At 34.8% G+C, this 19887-nt stretch overlaps 2 protein-coding genes across 2 annotated transcripts in view; one reads left to right on the top strand and one right to left on the bottom strand.

Moving 5' to 3' along the window:
* The first annotated feature begins 11659 nt into the window (after positions 1-11659).
* LOC150038049 (small ribosomal subunit protein eS30z/eS30y/eS30x) lies at positions 11660-12474 on the top strand. The gene is made up of 3 exons (XM_090310637.1): positions 11660-11734; positions 11861-11998; positions 12239-12474. Exons 1-3 carry the CDS (start codon positions 11731-11733, stop codon positions 12283-12285), a joined length of 189 nt encoding a protein of 62 aa, XP_090166763.1. The 5' UTR covers positions 11660-11730; the 3' UTR covers positions 12286-12474.
* A 2180-nt stretch (positions 12475-14654) lies between these two features.
* The window catches only part of LOC120070918 (IAA-amino acid hydrolase ILR1-like 4), a 36094-nt gene continuing 30861 nt past the window's right edge, over positions 14655-19887 (bottom strand). Inside the window, exons 3-5 of the mRNA XM_039022826.2 lie at positions 16173-16487; positions 15429-15557; positions 14655-15347 (exon numbers count right to left, since the gene is read on the bottom strand). Coding sequence (XP_038878754.1) covers positions 14940-15347; positions 15429-15557; positions 16173-16487 — 852 coding nt within the window. The 3' untranslated portion in view covers positions 14655-14939. The remainder of the gene's footprint in view (positions 15348-15428; positions 15558-16172; positions 16488-19887) is intronic.

Genomic DNA, 19887 nt, shown 5'->3' with positions numbered 1-19887 from the left:
AATTGAAGGAAAAAAAAGTGTAAATATGAATTGATAAAAGGAGTGTCCTGAACTGCAAAAAACAGAAATTGAAAAGGAAAGGATGAGTCAGCAATGCGTGGAAGATATGTATCGTTTCAAGGAGGGAACAGTAACAACAAGAACAAGTAGTAGACACGTTGACGCAGCATCTACTCATTGCTGAGTAATTTTCTTTGACTTTTTTTTTTTCATTATTATTTACAAAATTATTTACTTTTTTTTTGGGGGGACTTTCATGAGCTGTATTCTGCTAGCTCTTGAAGCCTTTCTAGCCGTTCAGATTGACTACAGTCTATAATTTATTTCTATTTTCTTTCTGTTTATTTTTTTTTTTTTCTTAGGTTGTTTCGGAAACGATTTTTCTCTTTTTCTTTTTTTTTTCATTTATTTTTTTATATCAACTTGTCAAATGTCAATTTTTTAGGGTGGATATTTACGAGGGAAAATATCAACCGAACTTGTCCATGCCAACTGCCAAGCCATTACGTTCTGATGTATGAACATTGGTTTTTCCTATCAAATAATAATTATAATGATTGTAGCCAAATTTTAAATAGAAAAAACATATCTGACTTTCAAGTGACATTAATAATGAATTTATTTGAAGAGAAGAAAAATATAGTCTGCAAAAGAGAAAATTTGCACATCGTTGTGATGCTTGCTATCCACACTTCAATGTCTAAATCAAAGATTGAAAGAATGTAGAAACTAGGGAGTTTAAAAGTAAGACTAACTTACCTCATATAAAGTTATAATTATGTATTTATAGAAAAAGTTGACTTAGATTATTCTATAGGACTTTAGAGTGCTATTTTTTGTCCAAACTATATTGTTTTATTGACCTCGGTACTTTTATTCTTATTTTATGTCGATTATATCTTTCAGTACAAAATCATCCATAACATTAGCCCCCATTCCCATGTTGGGTCTCGAGGTTTGGCTACTCACTGTTATGAGCTGAAAAGTAAGACCAACTTTCAACAATGTTGAGCTTCCTTTGACTCATTAAACTTGTAAAATTGATGTTAAGTACTTCCTTGGATGGTGTTCTAGGCCCTAGAGTTACCTTGGCGGCATTCCAAGGTGGTTCCTAAATTATCCTGGGGATGGCCCATGATACCATATCAATAGAGTCGAGTTTTTGGGTTCCTCCAAGTTTAATTATTTCGAAACCATTCTCTTTTAAGGGACCAACCCCATAATAAATTTGTCAAAAAGATGAAAATTCGATTTCATTAAGATTATAAGCACCTTCTCGAGAAAGATGAATATCAATTTCTTGGAGGTGAGGTGACCAACAAATGACCATCTTTAGAGCTTGAGATTTTCTCTAGAAAGATGATAATCGATTTCTAAGAGATGATGTGGCCAACACATAACCATCTTTAAAGCTTGATATTTTCTCTAGAAAGATGATAATCGAATTCTGAGAGATGATATGACTTTTATGTAGCTTTTCTAGACACCGTACCCTTGAAAATGTGTTGGGTTGTGACTAATGGAAGCATATTAATCCAGATTAAGAGAATGTGTGGTGACCATGTAACAATGGAATATGTGTCGAGCACATGCTAGCAATAGAAGAAGTTTGGTCAAGGTTGACCTTGGCTTGTGTGCCTAAGCTTCAATTTAAGGTCTATCTAGTAATTTTTTATACTTTTGTTAAGAATGAGCTCTCATATTGCAACCTAAAAACATAAGTACATGATGTGTAACTCTTAAAGGAGGAAGAGTCAATTTTTGCCTCGACCTCTACTACCCATACATTAGTCGAGTGGTTTGTCATTACTTCTTTTTATCATTCTTTGGGTGAGGTTCGCTTTGACTTATTTGTCTCTGAATCCCCGAACTTTTGTCAGATTTGAAGTTGTCTTATGAAATTAATTTGATGCTTGCCTTTGAGATCTTATGTTTTTTATTTAATAGGGAAACATATCCCTATAACTTTTCTGATTTTTGTTTGATAGGGAAGCACATTCCCCTGTAAATCAACTTTTTGTTTGATACGGAACCATATCCATGTAAATATGTTTTTTGTTTAATATGGAAGCATATAATAGCCCATTTACTCAAGGAACAATTTACTTAAAAGAAAATGTTTGATTGAGTATGAAATTCGATATCTTAAAGAAAACGATTGTTCTTTCAAATTGGAATAATATGTTATGAATTGAAAATAATCATTTTGCAAAACTAAAATATTTATAAAAAAAACCAAAAAACGGGGTTGACCTGAAACTTGGTTGGTCAGCCCAGTCTTGGCCTTGGAAGGTCAACCTCAGCTTCAGCCTGGGTTGGTCAACCTCGAGTGGTGGCATTTCTATGATGAAGCTTCACATGTTTGTCTTCGGCTTTCTCCTCAACTTTCGAGGTACTAATAGGATCCAGGTGGTGCTCCTCGACTTTAGCCTCAACCTCAATCTTGGGTTATTTCTAAATCTCAAGCAACTTAACTTTCTATTGGTAATATTGAGCCTTAGCCTCAGACTCGAACACTTATGAGGTGTTTGTTTCAAGGGTTGGATTAGATGGGTTAGGCATCCTAAGCCCAAGTCTTGTTTGGGCAAAAATTTGGGAAATCTTGGCTTCCTACACCCTTTTCTCATGGGTTTGAATAGTACATACTATTCAAACCCATGGGTTACTATTTTCTTTTTCTAATTTAATTTAGAAAGTTTGTCTGCCAACTTCCAGACACCAACTCCAATGACTGCAGCTGTCTAACTCCGACCGCCACCTGCCACCGACTAACCTCCGACCCCCACTTTCGTTGACTACAGTCAGCCGACTTCCGGCCACCAACTCTGACGAACATTTCTAAAAGGCCTTAATTTAATTACAATAATATTTTTTAAAATACACTTTCTCTTTCTTCTCATTGTTTTTTCTTTTAGAATTTGTTTTAAGTATTTTTATTATTATAAGATTATCTTTTTGAATTATCTCTCTTTCCTTCTTTGTTTAAAATTAATGTTTCCCTCATTTTTGGAAATTTCATTTATTTCTTGTTTTTCTTAGTTGAAAATTGATCACTCATCTATTGAGATCTCAAGTATATGTCAAATATACTAGTAATATAGTGGAAATGTAAATATACATCGCATATACCATGGTTTATTTTTTGACGTGTTTATAAATATACTAAAAAGGGTAAATATACATCGAATATATTGTTTGGTATATAAGACAATATATTATACAAATTGCATTGTTCATGCACTTATCAAATATACATTGATTTATTTATAGAAAATTCAAATATATTGTGCTATATATATCAAATATACCTTGTTTTCTCCTTCAAAGCTTCTCGTTTATTATTGCTTTCATTTATGAGAGCAACAATTTTCGGATGTTTAGAGATATTTTCCTTATTTGTATAAGTTCTAAGAAGAAAACAGTTTTGGAAAGTTCAAAATCACAAGAAACTTTTCTTACATGTTCAGAGTTAAAAAAATAAATTGAACCAAACTTTTGTATAAAATAATAGCTCATTAGACTATAATTGTATACTTAGGTATATTTATTTAGACTATATATATGGAAACCCCTAATTTAATTTAACATTTTCATTTTTTTATCCGTTGATCAATTTATCTAGCTCGAAGGTCTAGAATTAATTTTTAAACGTAAAGGATTAAAATGTTAGTAATAACTTAGCACCAAATAAAAATTAAAACTAAAACTTCATTACTTTTTTATTCCTCAAATGTAATTTGATAAAAAAAATTATAATTTTTCAACAATTGAATTTAAGACTAAAATTCTAGTTTATTTCAATTTGAAGTTGGCATGTTAAGGTAAAAAAATTGATCATTTTAAAATTAGTTAAAATGAAAAAAGTATATAAAGTTTTATCTCAAAACCTAGTAAAATCAAAATACCAAATTATGAAAACAATAAATTAAATAAATTCTAAATTTAGTCACATCTCTATTTCAATTTTTTTAAAAAAAATAAACAAATATTCTACATCTCTATTTCAAAATTTAAAAAAATATATATATCCTTCTAATTTTTTTTAGTTTATTTTAAACTTAACTATATTAAAATAATTAAAATGACAAGTTTGAACTAATCTATCTAAGCACTGATAAAATACAATAAAATATTTCACAACTTTAAAATTTATAAAATTGCACTTCACTCCCGGTTTCTTAAAACCAGACTACCAAGACATGCATTCCAAGCACAATTTTCTTAAACTCAGGCTACCGAAACCTCCTAGCCTAACATCACGCTTAACATTCCCAGATTTAATATTCTAAATTTGCGCATCAAATGCTCCATTAGGGTTCACAAAACCTCCTAGATGTTAGGATGAGGCTGGTAGAGACCTTTGACTCTTATGTGCTGGCCTTAGCCTCAACCATTTTCTAGAGTATGCATGGTGTACTTGGATGCCTATGGACGATGAACATATTTTACCTTTATCCATAGGATTGCCCTTGGCTAGCCCGGGTGAAATTTTAATCAAAAATTTGTGTTCCATCAATAATTTTGAGCCTCAATCACTTCAAATTGGTGTTCTTGGCCTTGGCTCTTCACTTCAACTTGGTCTCTCGACATTGGTCGTCTCGACCTTGGTTCTTCACTTCAATTTGATCTTTTTGGTATCAATAGTTGGCTTGGTGTCGTCTGTGGGTAAGGAAGTGTTTTATTAACAACCTACATACCTTACAAAGCATGAATGAGAGGGGCAAAAAAAGAATTTAGACGAAGATAACTCAGACCAATAAACTTGTGCCCCTCTTGGATAAAATGTTGGATTCGCTAGTGTTATTATTTTGAATTCTGTGACTAAGTAATTCTTTTTTTTCTTTATCGTTAACAAATGTATCATAAATCAATGATTCTGTTAAACAAAAGCACAAAAGGTTTAGATACTTTTGGAAGTCTAGAGACATATTAATAATTTTTTTAATTAAAAGTTATATTAAATATATAACATTAGAAGTTTGTTAATTCAAAAAATTGAGTAGATAAAACATTAATAACCATTTTGAATTTATCAACAAGTTAATATTAAAAATAATTTTTAGGAATTTAAAAAAAATTAAAACCTTTTTAAAATTCAGTTTATGAAAGATTTAAATAAAAACTGTGAAATAATTGTAAAACAGCTGTGAGTAAACAAGTATATATAACTTTAAAAAAATTGAAAGTTTATCAAAATAGACCGTCCTATTAAAATATTATTTAAACCTAAATAATTACCGTGGCCAAAAAAAAGAAATATCAACGTAAACTGTGTAAGTTATATAATTATATTTATATATAATAAGTACTTATTATTATTATTATTATTATTATTATAATAATAATAATAATAATAGTTATAATAATTATTATTATTATTATTTTATCTATATATTTTTTATAAAATTTGTGGTATAAAAAGTTAGTTATTTTCTAATTTTTATTTAAATCTTTTCGTACTTTAATACATTTAACATTTAAGACTTTCTACCTTAAGCCGTAAATGTCGTAGTATTTAAATGGAAAGTTCGACTATGATATTATAATATTTAAATTTTAACTTTTAGAAATTATATGATTAAATTATACTTTTACACATATAATAGTATCATTTTATAATTAATTTTTATACTATTTTCTTTGAACGAAAAATGTATTGGAGATAACTCATTTAATATATATAATTTTATTTGGTTGAGAATAAACAAAATTGCTAACAATGAATATATTAAAAATAATAAACGAAAAAAATTTCCCTGCGGGGAACTCGATCCCTGTGAATTCCCTGGGGAATCCCTGCCCAAATCCCCACAGAGAATTTCGTGGGGACGGGGAATGAAATAGGGGGTGGGGATGGGGACGGGGAAGTGCCTCACCTCGTGGATATTCATATATGTCTCTACATACTTGTTTAAATTACATAAAATAACCTAGGATATTAGTTTATTGGATTGAGTGTATGCTCATAAAATAACAAATATTTTATTAATAACAATTTGTTTATACAATGTTTACAAACTACGAGAATACAAGAGATTTAGGATATCAATCTCAATACTATCTCCCTTTCCTTTATTTGGGATCATTAGGCTATTTAATGAGTTTAGTTTATATGTTTATAGGTGTCGAGTGCACAATAGATTAAATAAAGCGTTCGGTGCGAAAAGATGATAAAACGGCCAAGTTTGGAATTCAGTTGTATAAAAAGGGAAGAAGGTCGAGAAATTACCATTATGCTCCTAGTCGGAGCGTTGCAACGCTCAAAGGAGCATTGCGCTAAGTTCAAAGGCAGTAGCCTTGCATTCTCATGAAGACAGGGCAACATTGCAACGATACGAACTTTGACGGAGGCGCACACGCTGTTCTGCGCAGTCCCTTAATCATACATAAGGTTCATCAACCAAGAGCCAATTACAAATTTAACAACTTAATCAAAGAGAATTCTAATGCCAAAGTTGATTTAGAAACCATATGAGTCACCAAACATGCATTGCTAGAAATTCACCCATCAAACTCAAATTAATGTTAATTGAGTGCTTAAATCATGCTCTGATACCGTAAACATGCATAAAGCAGAAGCTAACGGAATCATTAAACACCCTAATTACATTTAATTTGAGTTAAAAAACATGCGTAAAATAGTTTTCATAAAAAGAGGGTTTTATATGTTTATACCTTTATAGAATCACTCTTGATCCTAGTTGAACCCCACGAATTTGATCTCCAAAACTTTAGTAGACTACCAAGAGGAGCTTTTTTACTAATCTCAGACTTGAATTTGAGTGGTGAAAACTCTCAATTGAGCTTAATTGTGATGGGCTTTTGGAGAAAAAAAAAACAGTAGAATTTCTTTAGAATTCAGCTTGCATGCCCCTCAAATTGAAGTCAAACACTTCAATTTATAATGCAAGTCCATACAATTCAAATTGCATGGAAGATGACACTTCAATTTCCATTGAAATTGGAGTGGCATGAGGTGGATTAGTAAGCGGGAAAATCCTAATTTTCCCATTTGCTAATTTAATCCAATTATAAAACTAAAATTTGATTTAAATTGAAAAAACTTAATATTTAAAATTGATTTACAAATTCAATTTTAAAATAAGTTTTTATAATTTTTAATTTTCAAAAAATCCAAAATTCCAATGGATCAAATTAACAATTTTCAACACAATTTTCAAAATTGAATTTTATCAAATTGGATAATTAATTAAACTAATTTAATTAATTTAATTTAATATCAAATATTAAATTTATATATTTTACCTCATCAAATATTTAAATTATTATTTAAATATTTTTTAACTCTCCAATTATGTTTAATTTCAACAAAATTAAACGTTTAATTATATCAAATATAATTGTCCAAACCCTAAATTGAATTTAAACACTTCAAATTCAAACATTAATTTCGAATTTGAACACTTCAAATTCGCTTAATTTTCTAATCCAATGTTTAATCTTTTACAAGCTAGTAGAGGGACCTTATGGACCTACAGATCATGAGCTCCAACGATTTGAGATTAATTGACTAAACTTTTTAAACCGAATTAATCAATATTCGTTAACTATTGAGATATACCACTATAACTCGATAGGTGCACTCTCTTCACTATAAATATATTTTTGTCCACTTGATTTAACCATAATCAGTAAGTCGATCCTTTACAGGTCGTTCGTATTTACAGTTAGGTCAAAATTATCGTTTTACCCCTATAAATACATTTTGCTCCTTAAGCTCCCACTGATCCTCTATTGAACAATTGGTTTATAGTCCAACTAATAAACCATTTCACTCTCGGCCACAAGAGGAGCGGGGCCCATTTGTTCAAGACCATGAATCAGTACTTAAGGGAACAATCTATTTACTAACTCTAAAACGGGTAGGAGTGAATTCCATCTTGTAGGACTATGTCCCCAGCTATCTATCCAGTGTTATCCCCAAAATGGGATGATTGTTGAGCAGTGTTGTTGAATTATTCTCACCTATGCATATCAAAGAATAATCCTGAATAAACAGGAGTTCATAGTTAAGCTCAGAATTAAGATCGAGTTACCCTAAGCTATCGAATTGAAATAGTCAGTTTTAATAGTAAACAGTTGTTATAAAGAAAAAGTGACTATTTTTTTTATCCGGTCTTATACAAAACTCTTTTGCATAGGATGCCCCTACTCGCATTTCTCCATATAAACAATTTCGGAATCACATCGTTTGTATCAGCATATAAAGTAGGTCGCATCCATAGTGTCTCTAAGACGAGGTACCCAATTCTATCCATATACTTATAGACCTTTTTGGCTATATACTATAACTTGATCCTCTTTTATGTCTCTACATAAAGTTACAGTATTCATACTATAGCCACGAATTCGTTTATTGGATTTTATTACATAATGCAATTTCAATAACACATTTTATTAAATAAATGCTTCAATAATACTTTTATTGATAAATAGAATATGTTCCCATGATTATGAACTGCGAGTTTTAGGACATTCCCAACATGAAATCATTCTTATCCCATTTGGCTACTTGATGTTGGCTTGAACTATGGTGGACGTAGATCTAGTAATTACTAGGCACTTGGCGAGGGCTATCGGTATAACTTTGTGTTCAAGTAAGAATTCTGTCCCAACACTACGTCGAAATCGTCCATCTTAACAATTACGAAGTCGACAAGGCCTTTCTAATCCCCTAATTTCACTGACGTTCTCTTTGCTATTCCTGTAATAGGCAGGGCTTCGGAGTTTACGACTTTCATTTTCCCAACGTCTTTTACCCAGGATAGGTTCAGAAGACAGGACTCCGTTTTAGTCATGAAGTTGTGGGTTGCCCTAGAGTCGACCATGGTACTCTTGGCCGAGCTCTAGTTGACCCACGCATCCACATACATGAGCCCTCTTTCCAGTGGTTCCTTTGTCTCTCCCATCTTCTTTTGGAGACCAAATAAGAATTTCAACACTCCCATCCTGGGATTGTCATTCTTTTCGGCCTGCTCAGGTACAAACTCGACCTTTTTCGGCCTTTCTTCTGAGCCCGAGGCTAGGGTGGCTTGGAAGGCATTAAAGGTCGTTCGATTTGAGATTTTACCTACTTTGTATGGTCCTCTACATATGTAGCAGGACGGTGGCGATTATAATTGTTATACTGCTATGGTAGCTCTCGCCAATTGTTTCCAGATTTCTGTTAAAAGGGCTTATGATCCCCATTTGTGTTCTTGTCCCTCCCTCCCAGGCCTAAAAGAACTTGAACGACCGTTTCTATTTCCTCTATTTGAGGAAGTTGGTTGCTTTCCACTTCTTGAGAGTTTGTACTGGAGTCATATAGTCATTCCGCTGCTGAATAGGTAGAGGAGAGATCTTGTATTAAAGGAAAAGAAAAATCCAATAGATCGCTCTATTCATACAGCTTCGATTTTACCCATGGTTTCAACCCTTGACAAAGTAGAAAACTTTTTCTTTCTCGGACATGTCGTATATGTCCAACATAAATCCCGCAAATTGTTTCACATGATCTCGAATGTTGCTTGTGTGTTTCAATTCTTGGAGTTTTCATCAGGCCAAAATCTCGAACTTCTTAGGAAAGAACAGTGAACGAAGTTTTTGTTTCAATTTATCCCAGATATCTATCGTGCAACGCCCTTCTTACATGTCCATAAATCGTGATCTCCACCACAATTTTGCATCTTCAGCTAGATGCATGGTTGCTAGTGTGACTCTTGACTCCTCTATCATGATGTTCATCCGTCGAAGATAAAATTCTCCAAAGCCTTCGCATTTCGCACCCCACATAAAGGTTTTGGTTCTGAGATCTTTATCTTGTTAACTTGGATTGCTTCCCCAAGTGGAGCTTGGTTCCCTACCACTCGGATAATGAGTTTCACCCTCGCACTCACATCTGCAATCTCGGCTTTGATGACGTCAAGGGTTGATAAAAAATCTTCGAACGAATCAGTTACCATCTGAACTATTGTTTTCTAAGAGTCGTCCAATTCTTCGACGCGCTCCTCTACATGGGAAACATAGACTGTTGAGCTATCCCTACGCTCGAAACTGCCAGATCGTGCAACCTTTTTCTTTAGGGTCTCAACTCTTATCATCAATACTCTGACGGGTAACTCGTCTAGGCGGCCAACTATCACATCAATTCCATTGGCTTTCTTGGCATATTCTTGCAATCGAGTTTCCAAGAAACGAATATTATCAAGGACTTCTCTTAGGTAGAGCATTTTCTCTTCCATCTCTACCAACTTGTCTGCTTGGGACTTGTTCAAGTTCTTGTCACCAACATCATTACTGATTTTTCCCTCTGTGAGCCAACCTGGATCTGGTACCAACTGTCACAATCACACTTTCGAAAACTTCACTTAGCAATTGTGCGACATTTGCTCCCACTCATGCACAAGTCAGCCAAATCGTATTCGGATCACCGATGGCACACTGGGTGCCTCTCGCAATCTCTATCCATGTTTTGGAGAAAACGGGTTTAGAGGAAAATTTTTTTGCAAGCGTTTGAAAGTATGAGTTGAGAGAAGAAAGATTGTAGGCTAGAAAGCAATAAACAACAACGACTTTATAGCATACCACTCCGAGAATGAGGATATGATGGTTAGTCTTATCCCTATATAGTGCATTCTAAGCAATTTTGTGACTGTAACTCTTGCATATAGACATAGGTGAGTAGTACAACAAGATGAACTGACAAAGCAAACTAACTTACATAATGAAATATATAAGATGAAAGCATGATAAAAAGGAGTTCAGATGTGCATGCGGCCATGGGCAACAAGCCCTGGACAAGCATGACCGTGACACCTCGCGCTCTCATGCTGAAAAATACGTTAACAAATTTAACAATACAATCGATTTTAGTTTAATTCTTTATTTAGTTTTGAAAATCATACGGTTTAGTATGATTAAATAGAACTTTGGTTAACTGTTTCTAAAAAATTATGTTTATATTTTAGGTTTATGATTTTTCATAATAATCTTCATGGGTTCCTATGAGAAAGCAGCTACAACAACAATAGTAAAGAGAGGTCAAAACTGCAGACGGAAAAGTTTGAGGGCGTGATGTAAACTGGATGCAAGAATATTGGATTCCATAGGGGATGTGGTAGTGTTTAGTACATACTCTTTTAGAAAACCAATTTTCATATATATTTCGGAAGATTTGATTATTTTATTTAATTAAATATTTAAAATAAAGTTCATTTTTGCATTTAATGGTATTGTTCATGCTTTTCGTTTCTTTTGGTACTATTCCTCAAATTATATAAAAAGATTTATCTTTTTCATTTTGATACTTGTTGTGCATATGTTGGATATGTTGATAATATATTGGAAAAATGTAAATATATACGGCATATATCATGATTTATTTTTTAGTATGCTTACCAATATATTAAAAATTGTAAATAAAAATTACATATATTATTCGATAATATATGGTATAAATTTTCTTGATGTCGCGGTTATCAAATATACCCGTCGTAAATTTAGTCCCAACCCAAATCTTCCAAACCTGACAGCAAAAGCTGGCCCATTACCATTTGTACTTTGTAGGGCCCAATTTAATCGGCCCAAAATCCACAATGTATTGTAGGTAGCCCTATTCTAATTGTCTATATAATCTCATCCGACGAAAGCCCTAACTCTTGATTTCGATCTCCTCAGCGGCTTGTTTTCGGAAAGTAAGCACCAGGAAGGTACCGAAGCAATCAATTTGCCATGGGTGAGTAAAACCCTAACTCTTGATTTCCCGATCTTCGATCAGTTCTTTTTCTTGTGTTTTTCGGTTCTTTCATTTGTATGAATCTGTTTGTTAATTGTGTGTATTCGTGTTTTGATCGATTTTCAGGGAAAGTACACGGATCTCTGGCTCGTGCCGGAAAGGTGAGAGGTCAAACTCCGAAAGTAGCGAAACAGGATAAGAAGAAGAAGCCCCGTGGACGTGCACACAAGCGGATGCAATACAATCGCAGATTCGTCACTGCAGGTAAACTATTGTTGTCAGCTTCTTTTGTTTTTTCTGATGCATTGCCGGTTTAGAATTGCCGATTTTGGTTTAGCATTGTATTCAATCACTAGTTCTCGGATTATGGTAATTGGTGTATTTGTTAGATTACATGTAGCTTTATATAAGAATCAATTTTTTTATTGCATTAGGAAGATTTTCATATCAGGATTCGATAAGCATCATGCTAATGTGCGATTTAAATTTGTTTGATCATTACAGTGGTTGGTTTTGGAAAGAAGAGAGGACCCAACTCCTCTGAGAAGTAAGCAAATAGCGAACTCGTGCGGGAGCTTGGCTGCTGGAGAGGCATGGTTTTATGCGTTATTATTAAGCTTTTTTTCTTCCTATTTCTCATAGATGTTTTAGTTTATTTTGAGTCTTTTGACCATGTAAAAGATATTTACTTTGACAATATATTAGAAGTAATGTGATTTGGATCTGAATTTCTGTTGTTAGTCGAACATTTTCTTTCTGAACTTTCATATTTTGTCTTGCTATGTTCAAGCTATATGTCGTTGCGTACAAAGAAGGTGGAAGAACAGTCTCCACACAGATATAGCTCAGACCATGAAGCTACAAAGGTGATACAAACAGATACTTCTGCGTTTTGTGTCATATTTGCAATTATGTGGAGGCAGTTTCTCTTAATGATTTGGGTGCTGAAACAAATTAGGGATTGTGATGAAAAAAATATGAGCTTCCCCAAATCTCTGTATGAGTTTTTCTCATCAGGCCTGGGGTTATATTCTCATTAGGCCTGGGATTAGAGAAAACCTTCACCCAAAGAAACTAATTGAGGGTTTCATTTAGAAATTACACTTTCAGTAAAAATCTTATCCACTAGTCCTGGGATTGCCCATTTTTACGTTCTTATAGCTCTATATATTTCATTCTGAAGATGCTCTTTCCTTCAATATAGGCGTCAAAATTCAGAAAATGCCTCAAAATTTAGGGCCTTGTAGCTAAAAGGAATGTTTAAGCTTCTAACTTTCACAGTTGCATTGATTCCAAATTTTGGCTTGTGTTAAAATGAAGAACTTTTTTAGACTGTAGCTAGCACAGAGTAGGATCAATTTTCTCTCACGAGTGTTTTGGGATAGATTCTTTAGAAAATTTGGATGATGTAAAGTTGTTTTAATTAAATGTGGTTAAAATGCCCCATCATGTGCCATCAAATTTTGCACTACCTTTGAGCTTTTACAGTCAACTTTATAAGCTTCTGCATCATTTTAGAGTTTCTCATATTCATACAACCTTGAGTTTAGCGATGTTTTTACTTCAATCAACTCAGTAGATGGTTTATATTACGTCATTATTTATGTAAATTTTTTTTTCCTAATGGTTAAAATTAAAACTACGTAACTTATTCATAGAAAGTTAATGTAAAAAATTACTTTGCTAAATGCTAAAATTAAAAACTACGTATCATATTCATGCAAAGTTATAATTGTAATGGGATAAAAAGGATGTTGATACCTGTTTGTAGAAAATCGTTGTTACAACTTTATAATATTTGCTTGAAAGAGGAAGTTTTTTTTGGTTCCTTGATAAACATATAGCTACCGTTCCTTTTAAATTCAAAACCATTTATGAGCCCTCAAGCAGGTAAATGCCGAAAGTGGGAAAGAGGCTATGCAGGGGGAGGTGGGGGAGGGGATCCAGACAAAAAATTCATGGTGATGGTCGTCCATCAGATAATATTCAGAAGGGACTAAGAAAGAGCCCTGAGAAAATGCAAACGCCATCCTTCGAATACTATGAATACTATCTGTTTCCTTTCGGCTGGGGAAAACCTTATCTTTACATAGCGGTTTGCCAAAGATACAACTAGATATGACAAAAGGATGTGTCATTTTTTTATATATATTTTTTAATATATATTTCTAAAAAATGAGGATATTGATATGTTGATACATTTTCTTTTTCTTTAAAAAAATTTAGGATATAGATAAATTTAGCATACAAGTTAAAAAATAGAATACAAGCACTGAAGTACACTACAAAAAAAGTAACATCTAAGATGTTGAAGTACAATAATTAATAAAAATGCAATAAAAAAATGACTCATATTGCAAAGAAGAAGATAAACGAAAGAACTTCTTTATTGAATGGTTGAAGATATCCAAATGATTTATATTTTGGTCGACTTTGTAATCTAGTTTAGGGTTTGGTTCGTTATTTTTTTTTTAGTTTTGGACTTGAGTCGTGAGCTTTTTAAATAGATTGCCTAGTTTTAGATTAAGAAATATTGAATGAGTTGCTTGTTTTTTTGTTTTTTTTTAATACGCATAGAAATAGATACGTCAAATCGTGTGTCAGATATGTGTATCTGGAAGTATCAGTATCTGATACAGATTCTTTACCTCACCTGAAGTATCTATACTCTATAGCTTGTGGCAACATGCATGACTGGGTGCTAAGTACATAATCATTTCAAGCGTTAACAAATTGTTAAGCATTAAAACATAACAAAAATACAACGTTTTTCATATATGCTCGAGTCACCTGTCCAGTGTTGCAAAGGGGTTTTCTAAAATTACATCTGAAATGTTTTAAACACATTTCTAGACATTACAACAGTGACCGGTACTTGATACATAATAAATCAAGTTGAGATGATAATCACATCAAAGAGTGACTACAAATAGAGTCAACACTTGGATGACACTATAACTGATATATTTTAAATGTATTGAAATAAACAGTAACAAAATTACAAGATAAATCACGTGTTTCATGGTACTTGGACCCTCCCTTCTAAGGATCTCTCTCGAGCTCTAATCCACTAACTAAAATAATGCATGCATTCTCCTTTTCCACTCTCCTATTTATAACATAATACCATAAATACCGTATTAACTAATTACTAATATACCCTTACAATGCTTTAACAACATTCCTACCATACGACTACAAATCTTTAAAGTTCATCATGAGAGTGTCCTTTAGTTGAAGTAGATTTAGGTGAGTACTCTAGAAGGTACCTTGTGGCGATTGATGCCTGCAATGCTGCACCATAAGGAAGAACATCTTCATTTACTATATAATAAGGTGAATGTCCTTGGTCGAACTTTCCTACAGTTTCATTTCTCATCCCAACAAAGTAGAACAGTCCTGGAATCACTTCACCATAGAATCCAAAGTCTTCTGTTCCCATCAATGGTTGCATATCAAGGACGTTCTTGGTACCCAACATGTCGCCTGCGATGGTTTGGAAATGCTTGTAAAGATTTTGGTCATTCATTGTAACTGGAAAAAAAGGCTTTTGATCTTCATTGAACTCAACAGTGGCATTGCACCTTTGAACGTTGGCTTGTTTTGTGATAACCTGTCATTGTTTTTCCAAGAAGGAAGAAGCATTATGAAAGTGAGTTTTGAGTGTTGAGGCAGCATATTTCTAGGAATCTACCTCTACAATTCTTTGTTTAAGTTGGATGAAGCTTTCTTTTGAAAATGCCCTGAAAGTGCCTCCAATGGTAACAGAGTCTGGTATGACATTGAATGCACCACCGCCTTGAAACTTTGCTATTGTAACCACCTAAAAGATTCAAACATGTTTGCTAAAATGCTAGGAGCTGCTCTCCTCTCGTACGTATAGAGACAAGAGTGTTTAATTTTAAACAACATCGTTAACTAAAATAGAAAGGTAAACAATCATAGTGTTTCATTCCCAAATTAAAATCCATGTGGAATAATAGTAAGTTTACGACTTTTGAAAAATGATTTCAGCAAAGAATTTTGAGAATTGTTTGATTGGTTACACGTACGTTTTACTCGTCTAGAAGACATAATCTCACCATTAATCCAGTCTCATCCCTTGAAACTCTGACTCTTTAAGCCAAACAAGGAGAGGATTTAACAACTCTACTCACCGACTCTTACTCCTTGGGTTAAACATATCCTTAGTGTGTTCTAAGACTTAGAACATTTTAATAACAAAGAGGTATGGGAAGAATCTCAAACTCAGATAAACCATACCAGAAATTAAGGAATTACGCTTTGAGGAACACAAAACTCAGGACTTTCCACTAGCCACGACAATTGCATTGACAGAGTATAAAGGAATCAACGAAATTTTCCCACAATGTAAATGATGGCTTCTGAATAGTTGCAGTGACTATAAGCCTGAGAAATCTTTAGAAAGAAACAATACCTGTGAATCTAAAGGATCAGCTTCGCGCGAGACAAGATGTTGCAAACTGACAATAATGTTGGAAGCTGCTAAAATTGGGTCAATTGTGTGTTGGGGTAGAGCAGCATGACCTCCCTTACCACCAATAACTGCCTCAAAGAAACCACTTGCAGCCAGAATAGGACCAGGCTTGGAGATCACCATACCAAAAGGATGCCTGGAACTTACATGCAACCCGAAGATGGCATCAACATTATCCAGTACTCCAGCCTCTAACATTTTCTTTGCTCCCCCACCTCCTTCTTCAGCTGGTTGAAAAACAAGAACTACTGTTCCCTGTTAAAATCAGGATCCTCAACAGAAAAAATTTAGAATACCAATATGAACAATATCTAAGCCAGTCACAAGCATAAATATAAAATCTTGTTTCGGTAAGAAGAGGCCGCTTAATAATCTAATTATGCGGATGATAACTGTCAAAAATAAAAGAGTAGGGAAGAGAATAACAACACAGTTACGTGGAAACCCTAGTCCAGGGAGAAAAACCACGATAGACACTGATTTTTATTATTAATTCTGATACACAAAGTACAAGAGAATAGGCCAAATAAATAGACTAGTGGGAAGTCCTAGGATACACATAATTACTAAAATGCCCCTAGGGTTACAAGCTGCTTTTTCGACACTCCCCCTCAAGTTGGGGCGTAAATATCAATAAGACCCAACTTGCTGACACAGTAATTAAAGCTTTGTCTCAGTAATCCTTTTGTGAGCACATCTGCAATTTGCTGATTTGAGAGAACATAAGGAATGCATATACTTCCGTTGTCAACTCTTTCCTTGATGAAGTGTCGGTCGATCTCAACGTGTTTTGTTCTGTCATGCTGAACAGGATTATTTGCAATACTTATTGCTGCCTTATTGTCACAAAACAGTTTCATTGGGAGCTCGTTGTCTTGATGAAAATCTGACAACACTTTCATCAACCAGATCTCTTCACATATCCCTAAACTCATAGCCCGATACTCAGCTTCTGCACTACTCCTGGCCACAACTCCTTGTTTCTTGCTCCTCCAGGTCACAAGATTACCCCAAACAAATGTGCAATACCCTGATGTTGATTTTCTATCAACAACAGACCCTGCCCAATCAGAATCAGTGTAGGCTTCAATGCAGCATTTATCAGACTTCTTGAACATTAACCCCTTACCTGGTGTACCTTTTAGATATCGAAGGATGCGTTCAACTGCTATCATGTGTTCTTCACAAGGAGCCTGCATAAACTGACTGACGACACTCACTGCATATGAAATATCAGGTCTCGTATGAGACAAGTATATCAATTTCCCAACTAACCGCTGATACCTTTCTTTATTGACTGGAACACTGTTACTAGTATTGCTGAGCTTTGAATTATATTCAACTGGGGTGTCAGCAGGTTTGCACCAAGTCATTCCCGTTTCTGTTAGAAGATCAATCGTGTATTTCCGTTGGGACACTGAGATTCCGTTCCTAGACCGGGCTACTTCCATTCCGAGAAAGTATCTTAAATTCCCAAGGTCTTTAGTTTCAAACTCTTTGGTCATCTTTGCTTTGAGTTTCACAATTTCAACATCATCATCACCGGAGAGCACAATATCGTCAACGTACACAATGAGAACTGCTACCTTCCCTAAAGTTGACTTCTTTGTATAAAGTGTATGATCTGAATACCTTTGGGCTTGTCCTTTGACAAATGTGGCAAATCTGTCAAACCAGACTCTCGGAGACTGTTTCAACCCATATAGTGACTTTCTCAGCCAGCAGACTCGCTGTTTGAACTGATCTTCAAATCCGGGAGGAGGATTCATGTAGACTTTCTCCTTAAGTTCTCCATTGAGAAAGACATTCTTTATATCTAGTTGATGCAAGGGCCAATTTTTGTTAACTGCAACTGATAGCAATACTCGGATAGTATTGAGTTTAGCTATGGGAGAAAATGTCTCGGAGTAATCTACCCCAAAGGTTTGAGTAAACCCTTTGGCAACTAACCTGGTTTTGTACCGATCAACAGTCCCATCTGACTTGTACTTTATAGTGAAAACCCATTTGCACCCAACTGTCTCCGGATCACCTGGTCCCACGTTCCATTTTTCTCCAGAACTCTCATCTCCTCTATAATAGCAGCTTTCCAAACTTCAGTTCCCATTGCTTCCTGTATGTTACTCGGTATCACCCCTGCATCTAAACTAGTGGTAAAGGCCCTAAATTCTGATGACAGGTTACTATATGTCATGTAACTATGCATGGGGTACCTTGTACATGACCGAATACCTTTCCTCAGGGCTATTGGAAGATCAAGAGAAGCATCATATTCCTTCAAACTATCAGAATTTCCATTGTGATCACTAGTCTCCTCTTCCTGTTTCTCATCTTCAGAAATCACGCCTTTTTCACCATTATCTTTAGTATAACTCACATTTTCTAGAGCTGTGTCTGAATCGTCATTCACTGTCGTCTTCCCATTTGCTATAGTGGTGCTATCAGCACCTTTCCCTCCTTTTTCCTCTCTGCACTCGTTAGTACAAGTATCAATCTCATTAATTTCAGGAATACATGTACCTGATGTCAGGTTTGACTCATGGACCGGAGCCGGAGATGCAACAGGTGACGCTGTTTCCTTCCTGAGATTTTTCCTATAGTATGTTAACCATGGGACATGATTGGTAGGAAGGATAGGACCAACATGTTTGGGAATAAGGGCAGACTCCAAGGGAATTGTTTATGTGGACCAGTTAGTCTTTTCACTAGAGGTCTCCCCCTGAAGATGGCTAACAGGGAAGAAGGGCTGATCCTCAAGGAAGGTGATATCCATGGAAACAAAATATTTGCGAGAGGATGGGTGGTAACATTTATACCCGCACTGATGGAGTGGATACCCAACAAAGACGCACTTTTGAGCACGGGGGATAAATTTCGTGCAGTTTGGACCATGAGAGTGAACAAAGGCAACACAGCCAAAAACTCGAAGTGGTACATCGGAGACTAAACGAGTCGTAGGGTATGACTCTTTTAAACAATCTAGGGGTTTTTGAAAATTGAGGACCCGGGAAGGCATTTGGTTGATTAAGTGAGCAGCAGTAAGGATGGCATCACCCCATAGGTAAGACGGGAGTGATGTGGATAGCATTAAGGACCTAGCAACTTCCACCAAATGACGATTTTTCCTCTCTGCTACCCCATTTTGTTGGGGAGTGTAGGCACACGAACTCTTGTGGATAATCCCTTTGGAAGTAAGAAACTCCTGGAAGGAAGCGTTAAAGAATTCCCGCCCATTGTCACTTCTCAAAATACCAATCCTGGCATTAAACTGGGTTTCCACAGTGGCATAAAATTGTTGGAATACAGATAACACCTCGGACTTATCAGTGAGAAGAAAGACCTAAGTAAGCCGAGTGTGATCGTCTATAAAAGTGACAAACCAGCGTTTCCCTGTGGAGGTTGTGGTTGGTGAGGGACCCCAAACATCACTGTGGACTAAGGTGAAGGGTTTGGATGGTTTATAGGGCTGGGAGTGGAAGGAGACACGACTCTATTTGGCACGAATACACACTTCACACTTTAAAGAAGACACGTTAATATTGCAAAATAAATGCGGAAATAAGTGTTTCATGTACTGAAAGTTTGGATGCCCTAAGCGGTAATGCCATAACAGAAAATCATTCTCAGAGGCAGAAAAATTTAAGGAGACAAGGCT

Source organism: Benincasa hispida, chromosome 2, assembly GCF_027475165.1.
Source record: "Benincasa hispida cultivar pf3 chromosome 2, pf3_genome.v1.1, whole genome shotgun sequence".
Lineage (NCBI taxonomy): Eukaryota > Viridiplantae > Streptophyta > Magnoliopsida > Cucurbitales > Cucurbitaceae > Benincasa > Benincasa hispida.
Note: the sequence above shows the minus strand (reverse complement) of the source record. Positions and strands in the feature narration are given on the sequence as shown.

Coding starts and splice junctions, on each gene's coding strand:
- LOC150038049 (XM_090310637.1), top strand. Junction 11,999..12,238: donor TCGCAGATTCGTCACTGCAG/GTAAACTATTGT, acceptor TGATCATTACAG/TGGTTGGTTTTGGAAAGAAG.